Source organism: Opisthocomus hoazin, chromosome 2 (genome assembly GCF_030867145.1).
Source record: "Opisthocomus hoazin isolate bOpiHoa1 chromosome 2, bOpiHoa1.hap1, whole genome shotgun sequence".
Taxonomy (NCBI): Eukaryota; Metazoa; Chordata; class Aves; order Opisthocomiformes; family Opisthocomidae; genus Opisthocomus; species Opisthocomus hoazin.
Window position 1 is genome coordinate 132,395,061 of NC_134415.1, and position 24,141 is coordinate 132,419,201.

The 24,141-nt window shown below is 73.6% G+C and overlaps 3 protein-coding genes across 5 annotated transcripts; 2 read left to right on the plus strand and 1 right to left on the minus strand.

The window, feature by feature from the left end:
* Window positions 1–2,186: 2,186 nt before the first annotated feature.
* MPV17 (mitochondrial inner membrane protein MPV17) lies at window positions 2,187–7,973 on the plus strand. Of its 3 annotated transcripts, XM_075415144.1 has the most exons (8): window positions 2,187–2,440; window positions 2,944–3,059; window positions 3,545–3,637; window positions 4,120–4,215; window positions 5,359–5,401; window positions 6,798–6,830; window positions 7,008–7,060; window positions 7,135–7,973. In XM_075415144.1, exons 1-8 carry the CDS (start codon window positions 2,269–2,271, stop codon window positions 7,237–7,239), a joined length of 711 nt encoding a protein of 236 aa, XP_075271259.1. In that variant the 5' UTR covers window positions 2,187–2,268; the 3' UTR covers window positions 7,240–7,973. The 3 variants fall into 3 exon arrangements, 2 of the variants coding, with proteins under 2 accessions (XP_075271259.1, XP_075271261.1); XR_012763280.1 differs by lacking the exon at window positions 7,135–7,973 and having other exon boundaries at window positions 5,970–6,830; window positions 7,008–7,062; XM_075415146.1 differs by lacking the exon at window positions 5,359–5,401.
* Window positions 7,974–12,125: 4,152 nt separating this feature from the next.
* On the plus strand, window positions 12,126–12,431 carry UCN (urocortin). Its single transcript, XM_075411443.1, has one exon. The coding sequence runs from the start codon at window positions 12,126–12,128 to the stop codon at window positions 12,429–12,431; it is 306 nt and encodes a 101-aa protein (XP_075267558.1).
* Window positions 12,432–19,046: 6,615 nt separating this feature from the next.
* Window positions 19,047–23,721, minus strand: TRIM54 (tripartite motif containing 54). Its single transcript, XM_075411455.1, has 10 exons — window positions 23,476–23,721; window positions 22,323–22,495; window positions 21,398–21,569; window positions 21,220–21,315; window positions 20,879–21,112; window positions 20,577–20,599; window positions 20,298–20,422; window positions 19,891–19,992; window positions 19,395–19,433; window positions 19,047–19,256 (listed from the first exon to the last, which is right to left on the minus strand). Exons 1-10 carry the CDS (start codon window positions 23,641–23,643, stop codon window positions 19,210–19,212), a joined length of 1,179 nt encoding a protein of 392 aa, XP_075267570.1. The 5' UTR covers window positions 23,644–23,721; the 3' UTR covers window positions 19,047–19,209.
* Between the last annotated feature and the right edge of the window lie 420 nt (window positions 23,722–24,141).

Genomic DNA, 24,141 nt, shown 5'->3' on the forward strand with positions numbered 1-24,141 from the left:
GCGTGACCCGCGCGCGCCCGCCGCGTCATCACGCGTCATCATTGCGTCATCGCGGCGCGCCGGCGGCCATGGCGGCGCTGTGGAGGGGCTGCGCGCGGCTGCTGGCGCGGCGGCCCGGGGCTGCGCAGGCGCTCACCGCCGGTAAGGGCCCTGGCCACGCCCCCCGCGAGGCCACGCCCCCGACACGCCCCCTCGCCACCCCCTCCGGTACAGCCCCCCCTCCCCGCGGCAGGCAGCCCCCCCCGGCACACAGCGGGGAGCAGGGCAGGAGCCGAGGGGGGGGGGCGTGTCCCGGTGCCCGAGGGGAGGGGGAGCTGCCGTCCCCCCAGGGTCGGCGGGGTGCAGCCCACCCCCCCCCGTGCGTCCCACAGCGTGAGGGGCTCGGGTCCCAGGAGCTGGGGCGGGGGCTGGAGCCGGGGGGGCCGTATGGGGGGCGGGGGGGACACAGCGCCAGGGCTCGGGGCCAGGCTGGTCCGGGAGCGCCGCTCCCCCGGGGCAGGGCGGTGCCCGGGGGGCTTGGGGGGCTGCCCACGCGTGGGGGGAGGGGAGGGGGTGTGGGTGCGGAGGGGCTGCTCGGGGGGAGCCCCTGCCCCCAGAGGCTCCTGGGGCCCCGCACCCGTGGGTTCCCCCCAGCAACGGCCCTGCTGCCTGCAGGGCTGGGGCCCCCCTCAGTCTGCACCCCAGGCTGGGGCCCCCCCTCATTCTGCACCCCAGGCTCAGGACCCCCCTCACCCTGCACCCCAGGCTGGGGCCCTGCAGTGCCAGGGAGCCGGTGTGGGGCTGGGGGCTCAGCTGGGCGGGCAGCCCCCAGCCCTCGTCCCCGCTGCCCCTGGGGGTGGTGGCATGGCCCCCGCTGGCCGGGCTCCCGGGGTCCTGCCACCCCCTCGCTGCTCCCACGTTATTTTTATCTGATTTGACGGCATCGATCGCCTGGTGCCTGCGGCCCCGCGTGGAAGGAGGGAGGGGGACCCTGCTGCTCAGCCCCTGCCCTCCGCCGCGGGGGGCTCGGTGCAGCCCCCTGGGTGCGGGGCAGCCCCTGGGTGCGGGGGCAGCCCCTGGGTGTGGGAGCAGCCCCTGGGTGGGGGGCAGCCCCTGGGTGTGGGAGCAGCCCCTGGGTGCGGGGCAGCCCCTGGGTGCGGGAGCAGCCCCTGGGCGTGGGGACAGCCCCTGGGTGTGGGAGCAGCCCCTGGGTGCGGGGCAGCCCCTGGGTGCGGGAGCAGCCCCTGGGCGTGGGGACAGCCCCTGGGTGTGGGAGCAGCCCCTGGGTGCGGGGGGCCGTGCCCGTGGGGTGCCCAGCGCGGTGTGGGTGGTCCGGGCTGGCTGTGGTTCCCGCTGCCGAGCGGAGGCTCCGCGCTGGGGCCCGGCCCCAGGGGCACGGCCGTCGCTCGGGGGTCCTGCGGGGTCTGCTCCCCCCTGCTCCCCGTCGGCGAGCGATGGCCGGACGCAGGCCGGGCCCCTCGCAGCCCGCGGGCCGTGCGCGGCGGGAGGCTGCCCCGGGCCGGTGCCCGCGCTGGGCAGGCTCCAGCCTTGGCACTGCCTTCGCCTGCCGCTGCCGCTGCTCCCCGGGAGCGGAGCTGGGCTGGGGCCGGGCCAGGGAGCTGGGCTGCCCTCGGCCGTGCCCGGGGCGTCCGGCCGCGCTCGCCTGCCGGGTCCCGTCCCGCCGGGCGCTGCGAGGCCAGGCAGGGCTGTGCCCCCCGGGCCCCGGGCCAGCGTGCCGGCAGGGCCCGGGCAAGGGGCAGCAGCACGTGCCCGCGGCCGCGACCCTGCTGCCCCCGCCTGCGAGAGCAGCCCCGCGCCCGCGGCGGGGACGCGGCGCGGCTGCCAGCCGGCGGGGACGCGGACGGCGTGCCCTACTTAGGCTGGGGGCCGCTGGGGAGCCGGCTGGGCAGCCGCAGGGCTCGGCTGCGTGCTGCCCGCGCTGGCACCGCTCTGAGCGGGCGAGGAGGGGGCTTCTCCGGCCGGGGGGCCGCAGGCTGGGCAGCCCCTGCCCTTCTCGCCGGCTGTGGCCGCGCGCCCGGGCTGGGCTCAGCCGCTGCCCTGCCCTGCGCTGCCTCGGCCCCGGGCGCTGGCCGGCACCGCTCGCCGTCGCGGGGGGATGCGGGGGTTTCGGGGTCTGGGGGCAGAGCCCCGGCGCCTGGGGTGGGCGATGGAGCTGGCGAGGCGGCGGCGGGAGGCAGAGACGGGGCCGGGGCACGTCCTGCCCAGCCGCCTTGGCTGGGGCCCCGGCTCCCCCCCAGCCTCCGGGACCTTCTCCAGGCTCCACCGGCCATGGCAGCCGGGAGGAGGAGGATGAGGAGGGACGCTGGTGCCACCGCTCCCCGCGACGAGGGCTTGCTGGCTTCAGGGCCCCCAAGAAGGGAGCGGAATGGCGGCGGGGCTGGAGCCCTGCCTGGGAGCCGTCCCGCGGAGGAGGCCGGCGAAGCAGCGCGGGGCCAGCCGAGTTGCGTCGAAGAGGTCAAGGGTGCGGGGTGGAGCGGGGGCTGCCAAAGGCCCAGCTGAGCGGCAGCCGCGGGGGCCGCGCGCAGCGGAGGGTCCCGCTCACGGGAGTGGAAACGGCGCGGAGCCGTGCCAGCGGCCGGGCTGCAGCGAGCGGCCTGGCCCCAGGCAGGAGCTGCAGTGGCAGGGGGGTCTCCAAGGGAGGGGGCCGCAGCCGGAGCTCGGGGAGGGGTTTGGGGGGTGCCTGGGCTCAGGGGGGGCTGCTGCAGACAGCGTCCCAGTGGGCTCTGCCCGGAGGTCCCGGGGCGAGGGGTCAGCCCCGTGCCGGGGCGTGGAGACGTGGAGCAGCCGGGCTCCGTGTCACCCAGGGACCTCGCGTCGTCCCCAGAGCGGGCAGGCGTGGTGGGGGGCTGCGGGGGGCTGCGTGCCGGCACGGACCCCGCGGGGCAGGGCAGGGGCGGGGGGCTGCAGGCTGGGTCTCGCCTGAGCGGGCTGCGCTGGTCGCAGGGGCCCTGATGGGAGCCGGCGACGTGGCCGCGCAGCAGCTGGTGGAGCGGCGGGGGCTGCGTGGGCACCACGGCCCCCGCACCCTGAAGATGGTGGCGATGGGCGTCTGCTTCGTGGTGAGTGCGGGCGCGGCGGGCGCCCGGCCCCCTGCCCCGTCCCCGCAGCGCACGCGGGTGGGACGGGACGGGACGGGACGGGACGGAGAGCCGCGCTGTCCCGGCCGAGCGAGCCCGTCCTGGTGCCCCCCAGCAGCCGCGGGCAGAGCGGGGTGTCCTCGAAGGAGCACCCTGTCCCCGCGCCCACCCGCGCCCACCGCTGCCACCAGCCCCGGGGAGGTGTCGCTGGGCAGGAGGGTGACCCCGTGCCCAGGGGTGCCCCGCGCTGGTGGCTCGGACGGGGGGTCCCTGGGCAGCGCTGGCACAGCCGGGGTGTGCTGGCGGGGGTGGGGGGCTGCAGCCACCCCTGCGTGTCCCCCCTGCTGAGGGGCTGCCCCGTGGCGGGGCACAGCAGGGGAGCAGGGCCCTGTGACAAGGTCTGGAGACCCCCCACCATGACGGCCCGTGGCTCGGGGACGCTGCCCCTCACCCCCCGGCTCTCGCAGGGCCCCGTTGTGGGCGGCTGGTACAGGATCCTGGATCGGCTCGTCCCGGGGGCCACCAAGGTGGTGGCCGTGAAGAAGATGGTCCTGGACCAGGTCGGTGCCGCGAGGGTGGGGGTCCCTGTGTGGGGCTGTGCGGCGGGACGCGGTGGTGGGTGCAGCCACGCGCGGGCGGGTTTCCACCCTGCTCCGGGGCCGCAGCTCGGCGCGGCGGGTGCTGAGCCGGGGATGGTGCTGAGGACCTGCTCCGTGGCCTGGCCGGGCATCGGGCGGCTCAGCCCCACGGCGTCTCGGCAGAGCGTGCCGCGGGCACCGGTGCCTCGTCCCGCGGCCAGGGCCAGCACCGGCGCGGCGGGGGGCCGCGGTGGGCAGGGTGGCGGAGGGGCCACCCTTGGGCCCTTCCGCAGGCGCCGTGGCGGTGCCGGACCCCCGTGCGGCTCTGTGCCGGGTGGCTCCCGGGCACGGGGCGAGCGGGGGCTGCACCCCGCCCCGCCGCGCACGCCCCGCACCCTGCGCTGCGGGCTGGGCCCCGGGCACCGCGGGGTCCCCGCCGTCGGACCCCGACTCTGCTCTTGCAGGGGGGCTTCGCCCCGTGTTTCCTCGGCTGCTTCCTCGCCATCACGGGCGCCATGAACGGTCTGTCGGCGGAGGAGAACTGGTCGAAGATCCGGCAGGTGCGTGCTGCTTCCCCGGGGCGGCGCGGGGCTGTCGGCCGCGCCGCAGCTCCCCGCTGCCCCGCACTGCGGGCTGCTCCCGTCGGTGGTGGTGCCCGCGCTGGCTGCGTGCCCCGCTCTGCCACGGCCGCCCGCCCTCGCAGCCCAGCCCGCGGCTCTGCCGTGCCCCCGGCCACAGCCGGCTGGGGAGGGGTCTGCCCCACTGCTGGGGGGCACGGGGCGGCGCCGGGGCGAGGGGCTGGTTCTGCCAGGCTCAGCGCTGGGTGCTGGACCCTGCGGCCATCGCCTGCCCGGTGCTGCGGGTGCTGCGGGTGTGGGTGTCAGGGCTGCTCCCTGCGGCCGTCACCTGCCCGGTGCTGCGGGTGCTGCGGGTGCTGCGGGTGCTGCGGGTGCGGGTGTCAGGGCTGCTCCCTGCAGCCATCGCCTGCCCGGTGCTGCAGGTGCTGCGGGTGCTGCAGGTGCTGTGGGTGCCGGTGTCAGGGCTGCTCCCTGCAGCCATCGCCTGCCCGGTGCTGTGGGTGCTGCGGGTGCTGCAGGTGCTGCGGGTGCGGGTCTCAGGGCTGCTCCCTGCAGCCGTCGCCTGCCCGGTGCTGCAGGTGCTGCGGGTGCTGCAGGTGCTGCGGGTGCGGGTGTCAGGGCTGCTCCCTGCGGCCCTCGCCTGCCCGGTGCTGCAGGTGCTGCGGGTGTGGGTGTCAGGGCTGCTCCCTGCGGCCGTCACCTGCCCGGTGCTGCGGGTGCTGCGGGTGCTGCAGGTGCTGCGGGTGCGGGTGTCAGGGCTGCTCCCTGCAGCCATCGCCTGCCCGGTGCTGCAGGTGCTGCGGGTGCTGCAGGTGCTGCGGGTGCTGCGGGTGCTGTGGGTGCCGGTGTCAGGGCTGCTCCCTGCGGCACTCGCCTGCCTGGTGCTGCGGGTGCTGCGGGTGCTGTGGGTGCGGGTGTCAGGGCTGCTCCCTGCAGCCATCGCCTGCCCGGTGCTGCGGGTGCTGCGGGTGCTGCGGGTGCCGGTGTCAGGGCTGCTCCCTGCAGCGGGGCTGCCGGGGCCAGGGCAGCTGGGTGCCCGGTGCCCTCGGCTCCCCGCGCGCCGCCCGGCCCCTCTCCTGGCTGCGTCTCCGGAGCCATTACCGAGATGGCTCCCGTTGGCAGCAGTTGCTGGAAACCAGCGCGGAAGCTGAGTCAGCATGTCCAGAGCGTGAGTCACTGGGGAGCGGGTGGGCACACGCCGAGGGTGGGCACACGCTGCGGGTGGGAGCGGGGCTGCATGAAGGGCCCCAGCCCCGCCAGGCTGCGAGCCGGGGGTGCTGCCCCACCGGCCGGGAGCCCCTGCCCCGGGAGCCATCGCTGCGGGTGCCCCCACCCCACGGGCACTGCCCAGCCGCCCGCCGTGCCGCGAGGCACCGGTCCTGCCCTCATCCTGCCCGGCGCTGGCAGCGAGCCCTGGGGCAGCGCTGGTTCCCCCTCCTTTCTGCCCGCTCTACGGGAGCGGCAGCTGCTGCGGGGGGCTCTGAGGTGCCCAGAGGCGCACGCGGGCCGGCGCTTGGCGTGGGCAGCACCCACCATGCTCCCGCCTGCCCAGCTGCCCCGCAGCCCGGTCGGGCCGTGCGTCCCCCGGGGGAACCCACCGAGCCCTGCGCGTGGCGGTGGGCGATTCCTGCGGGCTGTGGCTCCCGGCCGGGGCCATGCCCTGGGCGAGGGCTGGGCAGCGGGGGCTGGCAGCCACCTTCACCCCCGGCTCGGGGCACATCCGTCTCCCCACGCAGAGGCAGCGTCAGCAGAGCATCCATCACCCCGGCGCCCGCTCGCCCCGTCCTGGGCTGCCGGCCAGCGCCGAGGGGAAGCCGGGCTCCGGCTGAGTCACAGCCAGGCTGGACGGGGACTCGTCCTGTGCCGCGGGACGGGGCTGCGGCGCGGCCGCGGGCACGACGTGAGGACAGGGCAGCGCCTCGGGCTCCCGGGACGGCTGCCCCAGCTTGGTGCCCCTCTCCATCCCTGCCCCACGGCGCTGGGGAGGGGGCTTGGGGGGCACGGGACTGCATGGGGGCTCGCAGCCTGCACCCGGGAGAGGAGCCGGCTGTCCCGGCCTTGCCCGCTGTGCCCGAGCCTGCTGCAGCCCCCCCAGCCCCACGCCTGCCCTCTCGGTGCCCCTCGCCCACCCGTCTCCTGCCCCTGCTCCCCTGCGGGCAGAGCAGCCTGCCTGGCCTGGCTGTGGCCGCGGGGGCCATGCCAGCTGCACGAGGGGCTCGTGGCGGGGTCGGGGCAGTTGTGGCCACCCTCTCCCCGCCACCCGCGCTGGCCCCGCACGGGCACGGCTCTGGGAACGGGGCAGGCAGGCGGGGGCTGAGGGACCTGCCCGATGCCCAGCCGCAGCAGACGTGGTGGCCGGGGGACGGTGACGCTCTGCCTGCTCCCGGCCCCTGCCCGCACGCCGGCGTCTCGCCGGAGGTGCTCCCGCGCCGTTCCTGCCGGTGCTGAGCCGACAGGCGCCCATGCCGGGGGCCGTGGCCGTCTGCGTGGCTGGGCCGGGCGCCCGCGGGAGCTGGGTGGCACCAGGGCCGTGCCGCGTGCTCATGGCTGCCCTTCTCTCCCAGGACTACGTGGACGCGCTGCTGACGAACTACTGCGTAAGTGCTGGCCGCAGCCGGGTCTGCGCCGCGCTGCCCGTGCCGCGCTGGCTGTGCTGGGGCCGCTGGGCTGGGCTCCTCCGGGCCCCTGTCCCCGTCGTCCCCCTCCGGGGCTCGGCTGGGCGTGGGCTGGGGGTGCCGGCGCGGTCCCTTCACCGCCGTCTCCTCTCTGCCCAGATCTGGCCGCCGGTGCAGATCGCAAACTTCTACTTCGTGCCCCTGCAGCACAGGTAGCGACGCGGCCGTGGCCCCGCTCCCCAGCCCTGCAGCCCGCGGCCGTGGACCCTGTCCCCTCTGTCCCCAGGCTGGCCGTCGTCCAGTGCGTCGCCATCGTCTGGAACTGCTACCTCTCCTGGAAGGCGAATCGGCTGTGAGGGGGAGCGGTGTCCCCCGCCTGCCTGCTGCCTGACCCTGCCTCCCCTCCGGACCCTCGGAGCCGGCGCCTGTGGCTGCGACTGGGGCCGGGACCCCCGACCCACCCTGTCCATGGGGCACCCGTCGCCTGCAGCTGCCGCCCACGGGGACGGCGACGATGGAGCCAGGCCCAGGAGGCCGCCGCGCCGTGGGGCAGCTCTGCTCCTCCGCGCCCTTCTCCGTCCGTGCTTGCTCCTCTCCCCGGCCCCCAGCCCCGCGCTCAGGGTGCTGCTGCCCCGGCTCGGGGTGCTGCTGCCCAGCTCGGGGTGCTGCTGCCCAGCTCGGGGTGCTGCTGCCCCGGCTCAGGGTGCTGCTGCCCAGCTCAGGGTGCTGCTGCCCCGGCTCGGGGTGCTGCTGCCCAGCTCGGGGTGCTGCTGCCCAGCTCAGGGTGCTGCTGCCCTGGCTCGGGGTGCTGCTGCCCCGGCTCAGGGTGCTGCTGCCCCAGCTCGGGGTGCTGCTGCCCCAGCTCGGGGTGCTGCTGCCCAGCTCGGGGTGCTGCTGCCCCGGCGTTGCGCCGTCCTTCCCAGCGCGGGTCCCAGGGAGCGCGAGGAGCCGCAGCAGTCAGTGCCGTGGGGTGGGCACTGCCCGGCTCGGAGCTGGGGTCGGTGCTGCTGAGGGGCTGCAGCCCTGCAGCCCCCGCAGCCGCAGCCCCGCGCGCTGCTCCCGACAGCGGGGGTCTGTGCGGGTCCGCTGCGGGAGCCCCCAATAAAGGGCGTTTTTCCGTCCGGACGCTCGTGGCAGTTCAGCTCGCAGCCCTCCGCCGCAGCGCGGCCTCGCTGGGCGCTGTGCAGAGGTGGCTTCGGGCCGATGGCTCCTGCGCCCGTGGAGCTGCCGGCGGCTCGGTGGGGACGGGGACAGGGACGGGCAACAAGTGGGGCCACGAGGCGGGGAGCGATGGCAGCTCGGTGGGGAGGGGGACGGGCAGCGAGTGGGGCCTCAAGGCGGGGAGCGATGGCGGCTCGGTGGGGAGGGGGACGGGCAGCGAGTGGGGCCTCGAGGCGGGGAGCGATGGCGGCTCGGTGGGGAGGGGGACGGGCAGCGAGTGGGGCCTCGAGGCGGGGAGCGATGGCGGCTCGGTGGGGACGGGGACGGGCAGCGAGTGGGGCCTCGAGGCGGGGAGCGATGGCGGCTCGGTGGGGAGGGGGACGGGCAGCGAGTGGGGCCTCAAGGCGGGGAGCGATGGCGGCTCGGTGGGGACAGGGACGGGCAGCGAGTGGGGCCGCGAGGCGGGGAGCGATGGCTGCTCTCGCTGCCCGGTCCCTGAGGAGCCGCGTGTGCAGCTCCGGTGCTGGCATCGTGCACGGGTCTGGGGCCCTGCGGTGCTGAGCAGCTGGGTGCTGAGCTGTCTGGGTGAGGGGGGGTCTCGCAGAGGGGTCCCCGGCCCTGCTGTGGCTCTGGCGTGCGGTGTGATGGTGATCTCCACTGGTGCCGGGCAGCGGGACAGGGCGAGCTGCACCGAGGGGCCAGAGCCGCCGGGCACAGGATCCTGCCGGGCTCACGGCACGCTCGGCGCAGGGCTGGGCGTCGGAGCCGGGGATGCAGGAGGGGAGCGGTGAGGGCTGGAGCTGGGGCTGACGGGGCCACGTCTGCCCGCGCCTCGTCCGGGACGAGCCTGCCTGCGTGGCCGCATCCAGGCTGGTGCTGTGCGGGCAGCGGGCAGACACGGCCGGGCTCGCGCTGCGCCCTGCCTGGCACGGCCGGAGCGGGGGGTCCTGAGCAGAGCTGCTGGGACCACGGGGGTCAATCTGGCCCCGCTCCCTCCCGGGCAGCTGGATGGGGCCAGGCCGCGGCACCGGCCCTGGCTGATGAGGAGGGGGATGCACTGCCCTTCCTCCCGCTCCACGCGGCCCCCGCAGGCCGCCTCGCGCTGGCTCCTGCCAACCAGGCAGGGGCTGACCCCGCTCTGGCCCCGGCCCTGGGAGCAGTTCCTCGCAGCTGGGGGCAACCCAAAGCACGGGGGCCCCAGACGCCTGCACAGAGCCCCAGTGCGCCCTGACGGGGATGGACCCCCAGAGCCCACCCAGCTCTCAGGGTGGGAAGGGGCTGCGGCTCCGCCACCCCACAGCACCGCAGAGCAGCGCTCGGCTGCCGGGCTGGGGCCGTGCGGCGGGGCTGAGCGCGGATGGCACCGGGGCTTCGGGGCTGTGCCCGCGGGCTGGGGCTGCTGGTCGGGTGCTGCGGATGGCGGGCGTTTGCAGCCCCGCCACGCTGAGCCTCTGGCAGCTGCGCCCGGAGTGCGGGAGGCCCCGGTGTGTCGGCAGCGAGCGAGCGGCGAGCGTGGCACGAGCCAGGCGCTCGTCCCCGGGAGCAGCCAGCCCCGCAGCGCGGCGGCTGCCAGGGCTGAGGAGGGTCGAGCCCAGCCCCCGCTGAGGGCTCTGCCCCCGAGCTGCGGGGAGGCGATGCCGGGTGCCAACCTTCACGCCAGATCCACATCACGGGTGCATGGCACCGTGTGCCGCCGCGCTGCGGGCACAGCCGTGCCCGACCACGCCGGGCAGCCCGGCCTGGGGCGTGCTGTGTGAGGGGCCGCGCTGAGCCCCCGGCCCCAGGCTCTGCCTGGCAGCGGCACTGCGGAAAGAGCCCGCTCCGGGCCCGGCTTGGCACCGGCACCAACGTCAGCGCTGGTGTCAGCTCAGGTCCCCTCCGCCCGCAGAGGCAGGGGGCTTCCCGGCAGGGCGGTGGGGCTGCCGGGGGTCTGCAGGCAGGGACACAGGGCAGCCGGGGGGTCTGCAGGCAGGGACAGAGCGTTGTCAGGGGGTCTGCAGGCAGGGACAGAGCGCTGTCAGGGGGTCTGCAGGCAGGGACACAGCGCTGCTGGGGGTCTGCAGGCAGGGACACAGGGCAGCCGGGGGGTCTGCAGGCAGGGACAGAGCGCTGCTGGGGGTCTGCAGGCAGGGACACAGCACTGTTGGGGGGTCTGCAGGCAGGGACACAGCGCTGCTGGGGGGTCTGCAGGCAGGGACAGAGCGCTGCTGGGGGTCTGCAGGCAGGGACACAGGGCAGCCGGGGGTCTGCAGGCAGGGACACAGTGCTTGTGGGGGGTCTGCAGGCAGGGACACAGCACTGTCGGGGGGGTCTGCAGGCAGGGACACAGCGCTGTCAGGGGGTCTGCAGGCAGGGACACAGTGCTGTCAGGGGGTCTGCAGGCAGGGACACAGGGCTGCTGGGGGTCTGCAGGCAGGGACACAGGGCAGCCGGGGGTCTGCAGGCAGGGACACAGCTCTGTCAGGGGGGTCTGCAGGCAGGGACACGGCGCTGTCGGGGGGTCTGCAGGCAGGGACAGAGCTCTGCTGGGGGGTCTGCAGGCAGGGACACAGCACTGTCGGGGGGTCTGCAGGCAGGGACACGGCACTGTCGGGGGGTCTGCAGGCAGGGACACAGTGCTGCTGGGGGTCTGCAGGCAGGGACACAGCACTGCTGGGGCGTCTGCAGGCAGGGACGCAGCGCTGCTGGGGGTCTGCAGGCAGGGACAGAGCGCTGCTGGGGGTCTGCAGGCAGGGACACAGTGCTGCTGGGGGGTCTGCAGGCAGGGACATAGCACTGCTGGGGGTCTGCAGGCAGGGACACGGCGCTGTCGGGGGGTCTGCAGGCAGGGACATGGCGCTGTCGAGGGGTCTGCAGTCAGGGACACAGCGCTGCTGGGGGTCTGCAGGCAGGGACACAGCACTGTCGGGGGGTCTGCAGGCAGAAGCGTGATGCACCAGCAGCTACCTCACCTCCTGGCAGCGGCGGCCAGTGCCCCGGGCTGGCACGTCCCGCATGCAGCACAGCACTGCCGGCCCCGGTACCTTCGCTCTATGAGTCACGGAATTTGGCTGGTGGTGCCTCGCTGATGCTCAGGGCTGTCTGCAGCGTCCGGCCCCGCACGCGGCGGCTTCACCCCGACACACGCGCTGGTGTGACCCCGACACACGCGCTGGTGTGACCCTGGCACACGCGGTGGTGTGACCCCGGCACACGCGGTGGTGTGACCCTGGCACACACATGGTGGTGTGACACCACACACGGTGGTTTGACCCCATCACACGCGGTGGTTTGACACCGGCATCGCCAGCTATGCCCCGGGCACGGAGCCTCGGGGCCCGCCGCAGCCAGGCCTGTGCTGCCCACCCGTGCCCGTCCCGCGCCCGTGGGTGCCCTTTTCCAGGGTTCCCCCCCCGCCGCCCGAAGCAGCGGGGCCGCCGCGCCCGGTGCCTGCCCTGGACGTGGTTGCTCGGCACGGCCGCAGGCCCCGAGCCCGGGGGTCCCAGCCCGGGGAGCCGCGGGGGTCCCACAGCGCTGGGGGTCGGGGGGTCCCGCCCCGCCCCGCGCCCTCCCGGCGGCCCGGCCTTCAGCACCGCGGACAGCGGCGCCGCGGGGCGGGCGGGCGGGGGGACCCGGGGGGCCGGAGCGCTGCGCCCCCCGCCCAGGGCTCCCGCGGGCACCGGCCCCGCCGCGACCCTCCGGTGGGCGCCGGGACGGGACAGGGCGGCGGACCCCAACCGGGGAGGGCGGGCGCTGCCCCGCCGCCGGCCCCCCCCCGCGCCCCGCCGCCGCCCCGGTGCCCCTCCCGCCGCCCCCCCCCCGCCGGTCGGTGCGTGCCCGGCGCTGACGTCACCCCGGGCTCCCGGGCCCATATAACCCCCGGCCGCGCCGCCGGCTCGGCTCCCGCGGGACCGACCGCGCTCCGCTCCGCCGCCCGCGCACCGGCAGCGGACAGGGGACGGGGGACCGGCACCGGGTACGGGGCGGCGCGGACGGGACGGGGCGGGCGGCGGGGGGGGGAGCACCGGGCCCGGGACGGCGCCGGGGCGGGACGGGCACGCGGCTCCCCCGGTGCACCCCCCCCGCCGCGCTGAACCCCCCCCTCCCCCGGCCCCGCAGGTGCGGACGGAGCCGAGGATGCTGCGGGCGCTGCTCACCCTCCTGCTGCTGCTCGCCCCCCCGCCGCCCGCCGCCGCCCGCCCCGCCCGCCCCGACGGCTCCGTCCCGGCGGCCGCGGCAGGGCCCGGGGAGCGGGACCCCCCGCCGTGGCCGCCGCTGTCGCCGCCGGTCCCGGAGCGGTGGCGGACGCGGCGGGACGAGCCCCCGCTCTCCATCGACCTCACCTTCCACCTCCTGCGGCATCTCCTGCTGCTCGCCCGCGCCCAGAGCCAGCGTGCCCGCGCCGACAGCAACCGGCTGATCCTCGACGCCGTCGGGCGCTGAGCCGGGACCCGCCGGGACCCGCCGGGACCGACCGGGACCGACCGGGACCCGCCGGGGCTGCGCGGGGCTCCGGCCGCCGCCTCAGCCCCCGCGCCGCTCGGAGCCGCCCCGGGGAACCCACCGGTACCGACACCGGCACCGGGCTGCGCCGGGGCAAGCAGGCGCGGTACCGGCCCCGGGACGGGCCCGCACCGATTTTGTAATAAAACGTGGTGGAAACCCGCGGCGTGAGCGAGTGCGGGGCCGCGGCTCAGCAGAGCTGGGACGGGGCGGTGCGGGCAGCGCCGAGCACACCGGGGCTGCGGACGGGGCTCCGTGCGTCCCCGGGGGGGGTACCGAGGTCTCCGTGGGGGATGGAGCTCCCACGCCGCGCGGCGAGGCAGCCGTGGGTGCGGTGGGACGCGAAGGGCGCGGGGCGATGGCAGCAGCGGGCGCCTCGCCCCCGATGAGCGGGGTGAGGGGGGCCCGCACCCGCATGCTGGGGACGCGAGCGTGGGGAACCGGGGCTCTGCGCTGGCAACCCCCGGGGCTGCCGTGGGCGCACCGCGGAGGGGTGGGACGGCGTGGGGCTGGGGGGACGGATACCGGACCCTCGGGAGGGGCACGGGCACCCGGTGCGGGAGCACTGGAGAGTGGGGGGCTCCGCTGTGGGACGCACGGAGCTGCTGAGCGCTGACGGGTCAGGAGCAGAGGGCAGGGAGGGGGACGCTGCGGTGGGAGCGTTTCAGCCCCCCGACGAAGAGGAGGACATGGGTGAAGGCTTCCTGGGGCAGCTGGGGGAGGCCCAGCCTCCTCGCGGGCGGCCCTGCTGCTCCCAGGGACCCGCAGCCCGGCTGAGACCTGCGGAAGGGCGCGCAGCAGGACTCGAGCGGTGGAGGAGGTTTCCGGAGGGTTTTTGGGAAGAAGTGCTTGGTGCCGTGGTGGGGGTCAGCCCCAGAGGGCAGGCGGGAACACGGGCAGCAGGGTGCAGCCCCCCGACTCAGTGACCTGGGGTAGGTGGGCTCTGGAGACAGCAGCAAAGGATGAAGGAGCTGAGGCAGACTGGGAGGCCTTTGAGCACGAGCTCAGGAGTGCTCAGAGGACACCAGGATGCCTGGGGGTGGAAGGAGCCTCCCAAGATCTCCCACTCCAGCTTCCTGCTCTGGGCAGGCTGCTCAACGCTGTGTCTGGGCTTTGCAAGAGGGGCGTCCAGATGGATGTGAGAGACCTGGAACCGGAAGATGGCACTGGCAAGAATGACCATACTGAAACCGTTTGCCCGGAGAGGCTGAGGTGGTTGTAGTTTCTCCCTCCTGGAAGATATCCAAAACCGGACTGGACACGGACTTGGACAACCCGCTCCAGTTGACCCTGCCTGAGCTGAGCTTAGAGGAGCTCCAGAGGCCTCTCCCCTCCCCCCTGTGTGTGTCTGTGGGCGGCTGAAGGGGCCACAACCTCCCTGGGCAGCCCATTCCAGGCAGCGCGTCTGATAAACCTCACTGTTGGGGGGGGGGGGGGGGAGTAAAAAAACAACCCACAAACTTTGGAAAAAAAGGTTCAGTGGATTGTCCCATGTTTCAGTTTGTGCGCATCGAATCCCAGAATCCCAGCATGGCAGGGGTGGGCAGGGCCCTCTGTGGGTCCTCTAGTCCAACCCTCCTGCCAAAGCAGGGTCACCTACAGCAGGCTGTAGAGGACCTTGTCCAGGCGGGTCTTGAATATCTCCAGAGAAGGAGACTCCACAACCTCCCTGGGCAGCCTGGGCCAGGGCTCCGTCACCCTCAGAGGGAAGAAGTTCTTCCTCGGGTTCAGCTGGAGCTTCCCAGGCTTCAGTTTGTGCCCGTTGCCCCTTGTCCTGTCGCTGGGCACCACTGCAAAGAGTCTGGCCCCGTCCTCCTGACCCCCACCCTGCAGATATTTAGAGGCATTTCGAAGGTCCCCTCTCAGCCTTCTCTTCTCCAGGCTGAACAAGCCCAGCTCCCTCAGCCTCTCCTCGTAGGAGAGATGCTCCAGTCCCCTCCTCATCCTCGTAGCCCTGCGCTGGGCTCTCTCCAGTAGCTCCTCATCTTTCTTGAACTGGGGAGCCCAGCACTGGACACAGCACTGCAGATGGGGCCTCCCCAGGGCAGAGCAGAGGAGGAGGAGAACCTCCCTCGCCCTGCTGCCCACACTCCTCCTCATGCACCCCAGGATGCCATTGGCCTTCTGGGCACCCAGGGCACACTGCTGGCTCATGGTTAACCTGTCATCCACCAGGACACCCAGGTCCCTCTCCGCAGAGCTGCTCTCCAGCAGGTCCGCCCCAAGCCTGTACAGGTGCCTGGGGTTGTTCCTCCCCAGGTACAGGACCCTGCCCTTGCCCTTGTTGAACTTCATCAGGTTCCTCTCTGCCCAACTCTCCAGCCTGTCCAGGTCTCGCTGGATGGCAGCACAGCCTGCCGGGGTATCCACCACTCCTCCCAGTTTGGTGCCATCAGCAAACTTGCTGAGGGTACATTCTAACTCTTCATCCAGGTCATTGATGAAGAAGTTGAACAAGACTGGGCTGAGCACTGACCCCTGAGGGACACCGCTAGTTACAGGCCTCCAACCAGACTCAGTGCCACTGATGACAATCCCCTGAGCTCTGCCCTTCAGCCAGTTCTCAACCCACCTCACCGACCACTCATCCAGCCCACACTTCCTGAGCTTCCCTAGGAGGATGTTCTGGGTGACAGTGTCCAAAGCCTTGCTGAAGTCAAGATAGACAACATCCACAGCTCTCCCCTCATCTACCCACCCGGTCATGCCATCGTAGAAAGCTATCAGATTGGTCAGGCATGATTTCCCGTTGGTGAATCCATGCTGACTACTCCTGAGAAACTTCTTTTCCTCCACTTGCTTGATGATGACCTCCAGGATGAGCTGCTCCATCACCTTTCCCGGGATGGAGGTGAGGCTGACCGGCCTGTAGTTCCCTGGGTCCTCCTTCTTGCCCTTTTTGAAGATTGGAGTGACATTGGCCTTTCTCCAGTCCTCGGGCACCTCTCCTGTCCTCCAGGACCTCTCAAAGATGATGGAGAGTGGCTCAGCAGTGACATCCGCCAGCTCCCTCAGCACTCGTGGGTGCATTCCGTCGGGGCCCATGGATTTGTGGACATCCAGATCGCTTAAGCGATCCCTCACACAGTCCTCCTCGACCAAGGGAAAGTCGTCCTCTCTGTAGGCTTCTTCTCTTACCTCCGGGGCCTGGGATTCCTGAGGGCCAGTCTTAGCACTGAAGACTGAAGCACAGAAGGCATTCAGTAGCTCTGCCTTCTCCGCATCCCCCGTCACCAGGACACCCGCCTCATTCAGCAGCGGCCCCACGTTGTCCCTAGCCTTCCTTTTGCTGCTGATGGAGTTGAAGAAGCCCTTCTTGTTGTTTCTGACATCCCTTGCCAGCTTCAATTCCAGGTGGGCCTTGGCCTTCCTCGTCGCATCCCCGCACGCTCTGACCACGTTCCTGTACGCTTCCCCAGTGTCCCATCCCACTTTCCACATTCCATGGACCTTTCTCTTCCGACGGACACGGACAACCCGCTCCAGCTGACCCAGCCTGAGCTGGGGGTGGAGGAGCTCCAGAGGCCTCCCCACCCCCCTCCCCCCGTGTGTGTCTGGGGGGCCACAACCTCCCTGGGCAGCCTACCCCAGGCAGCGCGTCTGATAAAGCCTCGCTGTTAAAAAAGGTGGGGAGGGGGAACATCAGAAAAAAAAATAAACAGTAAACTTTGGAAAAAAGTTTCGGTGGATTTTCCCGTGTTTCAGTTTGAGCTCATTGCCTCTGGTCTCGGCACTGCCCACCGCCGGGAAGAGCCGGGCTCCGTCTTTCCTCCCTCCCGCCAGGCACGCGTGCACACGGGTTCCATCCCCCGAGCCCCCTCTGCGCCGGGCCGAGCCGTCCCAGCACCCCCTCACGCAGCAGACGCCCTGGTCCCCTCGGCATCGCTGTGGCCCTTCCCCGGACTCCAGAGGCCTCCTCCTCCTCACGCCGGGGACCCCCGACCCGGCCAAGGCTCTGCAGGAGCGACCGCCCCGTGCTGCATGGAGAGCTGGGCTCGTCCCCCCGCCCGGGGTGCCAATGGCCACCTCGGGAGGGCACGGTGTGGCCACCTCTCCGGCTCCATGGCACCACAGAGAGGTCTCCTTGCTGTCACCCTTCCCATCCTTGGCAGGTTCAGCTCTGGACGGGGCCACCCGAGCCGAGCAGTGACTCTTCACACGCTCGCAGGGTGGGTGCCCATGGGGATGCGCAGCCCACGGGGACACGGCAGAGACACGAGGGGTGGCCTGGGGACGCTGGGAAACCCGAGGTGGAGATGCAGCATGGGGAGAGGTGGAGCACGAACACGCGGCAGGGGACAGACCACAAAGGAGGACTTTTAAAACCTTGCCTGGGTGCACAGGGAGCGTCAGATGGCCGGAGATCAGCTGGGGCTGGGGTCTGCAAGGTCGGGGAGAGCGTCCACCCCACCCCAGGCCATCAGGCTGCCCAAGGGACAGGCTGGGGCTGGAGAGGGCAGAGATGGGTGACAAGCACCTGGAAACAGGGCTCAAGGAAGAAAACTACCCAAAATCACGGAGAACCAAGCTGGGGCTCTCCTGAGACACCTCGACCCCGAGCGGTGCCACCCAAGGGTGCCCAGGGGCTGCCCAGGTCCTTGTGATCCCATCTCTGGAAGGTGACAGGGACAGGGGAACATCCCTGAGAGGTGGAGAAAAGCGACGTGTCATCCCCAGATGGCCCCAAACGGGCAGTGCCGGGACAGAGAGGCCACGCAGCCTCACCCCGCGCCCCGGGGACCACGCGAGCCCCCCGGGAGCATCCCTGGTGCGCGAAGGCACAGACAGCGACCGGGAGCAGCCGGGCTGGGCCGCGGGGTCGGTCCTCCCAAAGCCACATCATTGCCTCTGCCGTGGGTGAGGGCCTGGGGACAGGCGAGCAGAGACGTCCCTTAGCTGTCCCCGGCCAGGACTGGGCGCGTGCGCCCGCATGGGGACACGAGGTCTGGCGGGTGGGCACGTGGCGGGTGCGGTGGGGGGCTCGGGGTGCCGCGGTCTGCCGGGGGCTGGCGGCCAGCGAGTGCCACAGGGCACTGCAGCGGGGTCCCTCGCTCGGGTGCTCCGGTAACACCAAACCTGCGGGGACACGGGGACAGTCACTCTGCTCAAGGGCAGAGCTGCCGGCAGCGGGACGGAGCCAGGCTGGAGGAAGGGTCCGGCGGGGACCTCACGAGGACACGGGCAGGGTCCCGTCGCGGGCAGGCAGAGCCGCTGCCGGCCCTGCAGCCGGAGCCCACAGCTACAGCGGGAGCAAGGTCAGCACGGGCCGTGGGGACGGAGCTGTGGCGAGGCCACTTCCCATGGTGGGGACAAGTGGTGCCACGTCCCATGGTGGGCTCAGCTCCAGCATCAGCCCCTCTCGCCCACCTCCCTGCCCCAGGCAGGGTCCATGCTGGGGATGCTGGAGCTGCTCCGGACTCCCCAGCCCCAGCTTCAGGGTTGCTGTGCTCTTGGGAGAAGGATTTTTTCCTGGTATCCAGTGGGAATTTTCCTCTGTCCCAGTTTGTGTCACTAGCTCCTGTGCTGTCCCTTTGCCCGGGGGGGGGGTCCGGCTCCAGCTCCCCACACCCCAGGAGGCAGATGAGGGGTTTCCTCTCCCACAACTGCACAAGCCCAGCTCCTGACCCCGCTCTGTCCCCTGCCCGGCTGAGTGTCCTGTTTGCCCCCGCGGACCCAGACTGGGCCAGGAACCCGCTGGCAGGGGGGAGGGGTCCTGCTGGCACCGCTCGGGGACTGGGGTCTCCTCTGCTGCCAGGGCAGCCCTGGCCTTCCGCTCTCCCCTGGGGGCCCAGCTCCCACCCCAGCCCTGGGTTCTCCAGGACGCACCACGCGACGGCGTTTCCCTCCCCCTGCTCCCATCTGTGCCCGTCTTCACTCATCCCCGGGACCCTGCACCCCAGCCCCTCGCCAGCTTGGTGGCCCCTGGGCTTGCTGCGGGGTGCCCCAGTCTGGCAGGTCCTGGGGGTCCCCAACGGGCCCCACGGCCAGCCCTCGCTGCCCCCGGCAGGGGCAGGGGGTGGCAGCTGGGGACCCCCCCGTGGTGCCCCAGCCCCATCCTCAGCCCTGCGAGGAGCCCCTCGCCATGAGCATCATCTGCTGCATCAGCCGTGACGCCGCGGCGGTGCGGGACACGGCGGTGACGCAGCCAGCGCCGCGGCCGTGCTCCCGGGGGGCTGCCAGCGGGGCGGGGGGCGAGCCCCGAGCCGGGGCTGGTGTCGGCGCGGCCGGCTGTGTGCTCAGCCAGCTCATCCCAGCTGTTTGCTCGGTGCCCCTGGGGACCGCGCTGCCAGACAGCGCGCGGCCGGCGAGGGGCTGGCGGGGGGGCTGCAGCGGGGGGGCAGAGCCCCACTCACAGGGGTCTGGGGTGCGAAGCCCCCGGCCGCAGCCCTGCCCTGGGCTCCCTGGGGACGCAGCCCCTCGTGCGGGGTCTGGGGGCACCGCTGGGGCGGTGGGGCTGGGGGCCAGCTCGGTGGGGCTGGGACTGTGCCCGGGCCGGACGCCGCGGAGCCATGGGGGGAGCAGCCCCTGCGCCCACACACCAGGCTGGGGACGGCATCGTCACGCACAGTTTAATGTCGGAGCGGAGCAGCTCCGGCGCCCGGGGAATCACCGCAGCAGGGCTCGGCTCGCCGAGGGGTGCCGGGACCGCGACGCGCTGGCTGCTGCCGATGCTGTCCCAGGGCGCCGGCTCAGTGCTGACCTGGGCAGGAAAGCGGCCTCAGCACCGGGCCGTGGGGACCCCGGGGACCCCAGGGACCCTGGCCCCTGCAGGCAGAAAGACAGAGGGGGAGCCTGGGGGGCCCTGAGGCATGAACCCCCCTCCCCATCCCCAGGAGGTGCCTGCTCTGCCCCATGGCACCCCATGGCCTGGCCCCGTCCCTGTCCACCCGGCGAGGGTCTCACCATGGGGAGAGCTCGCCGGCTTCTGCCTCGGCCCCAGATCTGCAGGGGGAAAGCGGGTGACAATCTGGAGACAGGGATGCCCCAGCCCGCTGCCCGACTCGCGCAGCCGCACGTGGGCCACGGCACAGCCACAGAGCCGCAGCGCTGGCCATGGCACGGCACATCCCCCCCGCCACGGGCATGGCAGCCCCCGCTCCCTGCGCTCCGCTGCTCCTGATTGCCCCCGCAGCCCTGGGGCCAAGCTCAGCAGCTGAGCACGGCACAGCACGGCACAGCAGGGCATGGCGTGGCACGGCACAGCAGGGCATGGCATGGCACAGCAGGGCACAGCAGGGCATGGCACGGCACGGCACGGCATGGCATGGCATGGCACGGCACAGCAGGGCACAGCAGGGCAGGGCACAGCACAGCAGGGCAGGGCACAGCACGGCACGGCACAGCACGGCAGGGCATGGCATGGCACAGCATGGCACGGCACAGCACAGCACGGACTCACCCTCCACGGCTTCCGGCACCTCCAGGCCGTCCAGCCGGTCGTCCTCCACCGCGGCCTCGCTGCCATCCCCGGGTCCGTCGGCCTCATCCTCGCCCAGCGGTTCTGCGGGGCAGGGGGACAGGTCAGCCAGGACCCTCCCTCCCCGCGGCATGGGCAGCCCGGGGACACCCCACCAGTGTGGGAGCCTGGCCCTGGCATGGGACACAGCCCCCGTGAGCCAGGACAGGGCACGGGGCAGGACTGACCCCGCAGGGTCCCCGGGCAGCGGCCGAGGGGCCACACGTCCCCGTTCCTGCACACGAGGGGATGCAGCCACATGCAGGGCACAAGGTGGTGGGGGGCTCTGCCCACCCGTGGACTGGGCACCCCCAGGCACCCCCCAGACACGGCAGTGCTTGTCCCAACACCTGTCTGGAACTCTATGGTCCTCAGCATCTCTGCCACGTAGTCCACGTTGATGGAGAAGTGGTCCATGTTCTCGTAGCCAGGTTCCGGTCGGCTGCTCATGGACACCTTGGACATGTCCGTGATCCTGCAGGGCAGGCAGACCCCCAGGAGCTGCTGGTGTCCAGCACCCCTGGGACCCCCAAGCCCCCAGCCCTCTACCCCTCATGCCCTGGTCTTCTGCCCCCCACCCTGCCCCTGCACCCAGTGCCCCCAGCCCTGTCCCCCCCAGCCCCACTCACTTTTTCAGGAGCTCCTTGGAGTGCTGTGGAGGAAAGCAGGGGGGTCAGCGTCTCCCTGGAGCCATGGGACCTGGGACCCCAGGAGCCAGGCTTCACCCTCACCACAGCCCCACCCCAGCACATGCCAGGGGCAGCCCCAGACCCTCCGGAGCGACCACAGCCCCACCACACAGCCCCGGGGCAGCCCCAGATCCCCTGGAGGGACCTGCCCCCCCCAGTTCCCCACCACAGACTGGGGGCAGCTCCTGCCCCCTCCGAGGGTCCTGCTCCCCTGCACCCCCGCGGCCCCCATCCACACAGACCTGAAGGTACACGGCCATCTGGGGCTCCTCCATGGCCTGGATGGCCGACTCCACCAGCTTGGAGGAGGCCTCCAGGTGGTCGCCGTACTGGCGGATGAGGCCCCGCACGAGCTGCACCTTCGCCTCCTGCTCCCGCGCGATGCTCTGCAGCAGCTCCTTCTTCCGCTCCTCCAGGATGCCGTACAGCGAGTCGAAGCGCAGCCCCAGGTGCTGCTTCTGCCGCCGACCGTTCTCCTGCGGGACCACGGGGCTCAGGGGCTGCACCGGGGGACGCCCCGCCGGGTCCCCACCGTGGGCACGGCCCAGGGTCGCACCCGGGGGACGCCCCGCCGGGTCCCCACCTCGATGGTGTGGCAGATCTCCTCCATCTGGGTGATGATGGCCTGGATGCGGTCGTTGCCCGCCACCAGCATGGCGATGCCGTCGCTGAGCTCGCTCTGCGAGGGCGCAGGAGGGGCGTGAGGGCTGGCCGGGCGGGCAGCCCCCAGCCCCTCGCCAGCCCCCCAGGGCCACCCGCACCTTTTGGCGCTGGTAGACGGCGGGCAGCGGCGCGACCTCGCAGTCCTTGTGCGCCCCGAAGACCTTGCAGAGGGAGCAGGTGGGCGCCTCGCAGCGCAGGCAGTAGATGTTGATCCGCTCGTCCTCGTGCTCCTCGCACATGAGCTGCTGCTCGGCCTTGGCGTGCAGGGGCCTGCGGGCGGGGGACGGGTGCTGCTGCCCACCCTGGGACCCTGCCCTGGGGACAGACCCCCACTCCGGGTGGGGGCCGGGTGCTGCTGCCCACCTTGGGACCCTGCCCTGGGGACAGACCCCTGCTCCGGGTGGGGGCCGGGTGCTGCTGCCCACCCTGGGACCCTGCCCCTGGGGACAGACCCCCGCCCCGGGCGGGCTGCCGCCCCCAGCCTGCTGCTCACTCGTGGGACCCTGCCCCCGGGAACGGACCCCCGCTCCGGGTGGGCTGCCAAGTGCTGCTGCCCACCCGCGGGACCCTGCCCTGGGGACAGACCCCCACTCTGGGTGGGGGCCGGGTGCTGCTGCCCACCCTGGGACCCTCCCCTGGGGACAGACCCCTGCTCCGGGTGGGGGCTGGGTGCTGCTGCCCACCCTGGGACCCTGCCCCCGGGGACGGACCCCCACTCTGGGTGGGGGCCGGGTGCTGCTGCCCACCCTGGGACCCTGCCCCAGGGACGGACCCCCACTCTGGGTGGGGGCCAGGCGCTGCTGCCCACCCGTGGGACCCTACCCCCGGGGACAGACCCCCGCCCCGGGCAGGCTGCCGCCCCCAGCCCACTGCCCACCCGTGGGACTCTGCCCCTGGGGACGGACCCCCGCCCCTGGCCCGCTGCCCGCAGCCCTCCCCGCCGCCGGCTCCCTCTCACCCGCGGGGCTCAGGCCCCTGGGAGGTCCCCGCCGCCCCCGTGGGGGGGTCCCCGCCGCCCCGCACCTGGCCGACTCCTGCTTGTAGATGTCGATGATGTTCTCCACGAGCAGGTTCCGCTGCAGCCCGTACACCCCGTGCCGGTCCAGCACCACTTCGTGGCGGCACGACGGGCACCGGAACCGCCCACCCGACGGCACCGCGCCGGACCCCCGCGACTGCCACAGCGGGTTGGAGGCCTGCGGGCGGCCCGGCGGCGGGTCACGGACCCCCGAGGCACCCCCCGGAACCCCGGCACCCCGCGACACCCCCGGGACTCCCCCGCAGCCCCCCCAGCACCCCCCGGACCCCCGCGGCACCCCCAGGCACACTGCAGCCCCCCGCAACCCCCCGGCACCCCACAGACCCCCGTGTCACCCCCCTGGCCGCCGCAGCCCCCCCGGCCCCTCGCGGCACCCCGCAGACCCCCGTGTCACCCCCCAGTGCCCTGCGGCATCCCGCAGCCCCCCCGGCACCCCGCAGACCCCCGTGTCACCCCCCTGGCCGCCGCAGCCCCCCCGGCCCCTCGCGGCACCCCGCAGACCCCCGTGTCACCCCCCAGTGCCCCGCAGCATCCCGCAGCATCCCGCAGCCCCCCCGGCTCCCCGCAGACCCCCGTGTCACCCCCCAGTGCCCCGCAGCATCCCGCAGCCCCCCCGGCACTCCGCAGCCCTCCGCAACCCCCCAGCCCCCCGCAGTACTCCCGGCACCCCTCAGCCCTCCACAATCCCCCAGCCCTCCGCAGCCCCCCGTGTCACCCCCCAGCCCCCCGCAGCCCCCCGCAGCTCCCCGCAGCCCCCCGTGTCACCCCCCAGTGCCCCGCAGCATCCCGCAGCATCCCGCAGCCCCCCCGGCTCCCCGCAGACCCCCGTGTCACCCCCCAGTGCCCCGCAGCATCCCGCAGCCCCCCCGGCACTCCGCAGCCCTTCGCAACCCCCCAGCCCCCCGCAGTCCTCCCGGCACCCCTCAGCCCTCCATAATCCCCCAGCCCTCCGCAGACCCCCGTGTCACCCCCAGCCCCCCGCAGCCCCCCCCAGCCCCCCGTGTCACCCCTCAGCCCCCGCCCCAGGCTCTGCCGCCGGGAGCGGGACCCCGCGGGCCCGGCCGCCAGCCCCGCAGCCCCGGGCGCGGCCCCGCGCCCACCCGGGGGTCCCGGGGGGGGGTCCCGGCGCGGCGGGACCTGGAAGACGTCGTTGGCACACTTGCGGCAGAGGTTGTGCTGGCAGGGCAGGATGACCACGGGCTTGGTGAACATCTCCAGGCAGATGGGGCAGATCAGCTGCTTCTCCAGGCTCTCCATGCTCCGCGCCTCCGCCAGCAGCGGCTTCAGCCCCACCGCGAAGTTCATCGCCGCGGTCCCGGCCCGGCCCGGCCCCCGCGCCCCGGCTCCCGCACCTCGGCCCGGCTCCGGCCCCCCGCACCCCGGCCAGGCTCCCCGCTCCGGCCCCGGCCCCGCTGAGCCCCGCGCTAATTTTAGCCGCCCCCGCCCCGCCGGGGCCGCCGCAGCTGTCGGCGGGGTCGGGTGACTCTGAGTCACGGCGGGCACCCACCGGGGCCCGCGGCGGAGGCACCGGCGGCCCGAGCCGCCCCCCCCCGGGATCCGGGACGAGCAGCGCTGCCAGAGGGGCCGGGGCCCGTCCCGCCGGGGCAGGGAGCTGGGCCCGGGGCGGCCGCGGGGCCGGGAACAGGCGGGGGGGTCCCAGCCCCGGGAGGGGGGGGGGGGGGAAGCGGGGCCGGGAGCAGGTGGGGGACCCCCAGCCCTGGGTGGGGGGGGTGCACTGAGGCTGGGCACAGTCTGGGGGTCCCCTAGCCCAGCGAGGTCAGGCACAGGCTGGGGGTCGCAGAC

Coding starts and splice junctions, on each gene's coding strand:
- TRIM54 (XM_075411455.1), bottom strand. CDS start 23,643: ATGAACTTCGCGGTGGGGCTGAAGCCGCTGCTGGCGGAGGCGCGGAGC. Junction 21,570..22,322: donor TACAAGCAGGAGTCGGCCAG/GTGCGGGGCGGC, acceptor CCCCGCCCGCAG/GCCCCTGCACGCCAAGGCCG. Junction 19,434..19,890: donor GGTGCCGGAAGCCGTGGAGG/GTGAGTCCGTGC, acceptor TTCCCCCTGCAG/ATCTGGGGCCGAGGCAGAAG.
- MPV17 (XM_075415144.1), top strand. CDS start 2,269: ATGGCAGCCGGGAGGAGGAGGATGAGGAGGGACGCTGGTGCCACCGCT. Junction 2,441..2,943: donor AGCAGCGCGGGGCCAGCCGA/GTTGCGTCGAAG, acceptor CGCTGGTCGCAG/GGGCCCTGATGGGAGCCGGC. Junction 3,060..3,544: donor CGATGGGCGTCTGCTTCGTG/GTGAGTGCGGGC, acceptor CGGCTCTCGCAG/GGCCCCGTTGTGGGCGGCTG.
- UCN (XM_075411443.1), top strand. CDS start 12,126: ATGCTGCGGGCGCTGCTCACCCTCCTGCTGCTGCTCGCCCCCCCGCCG.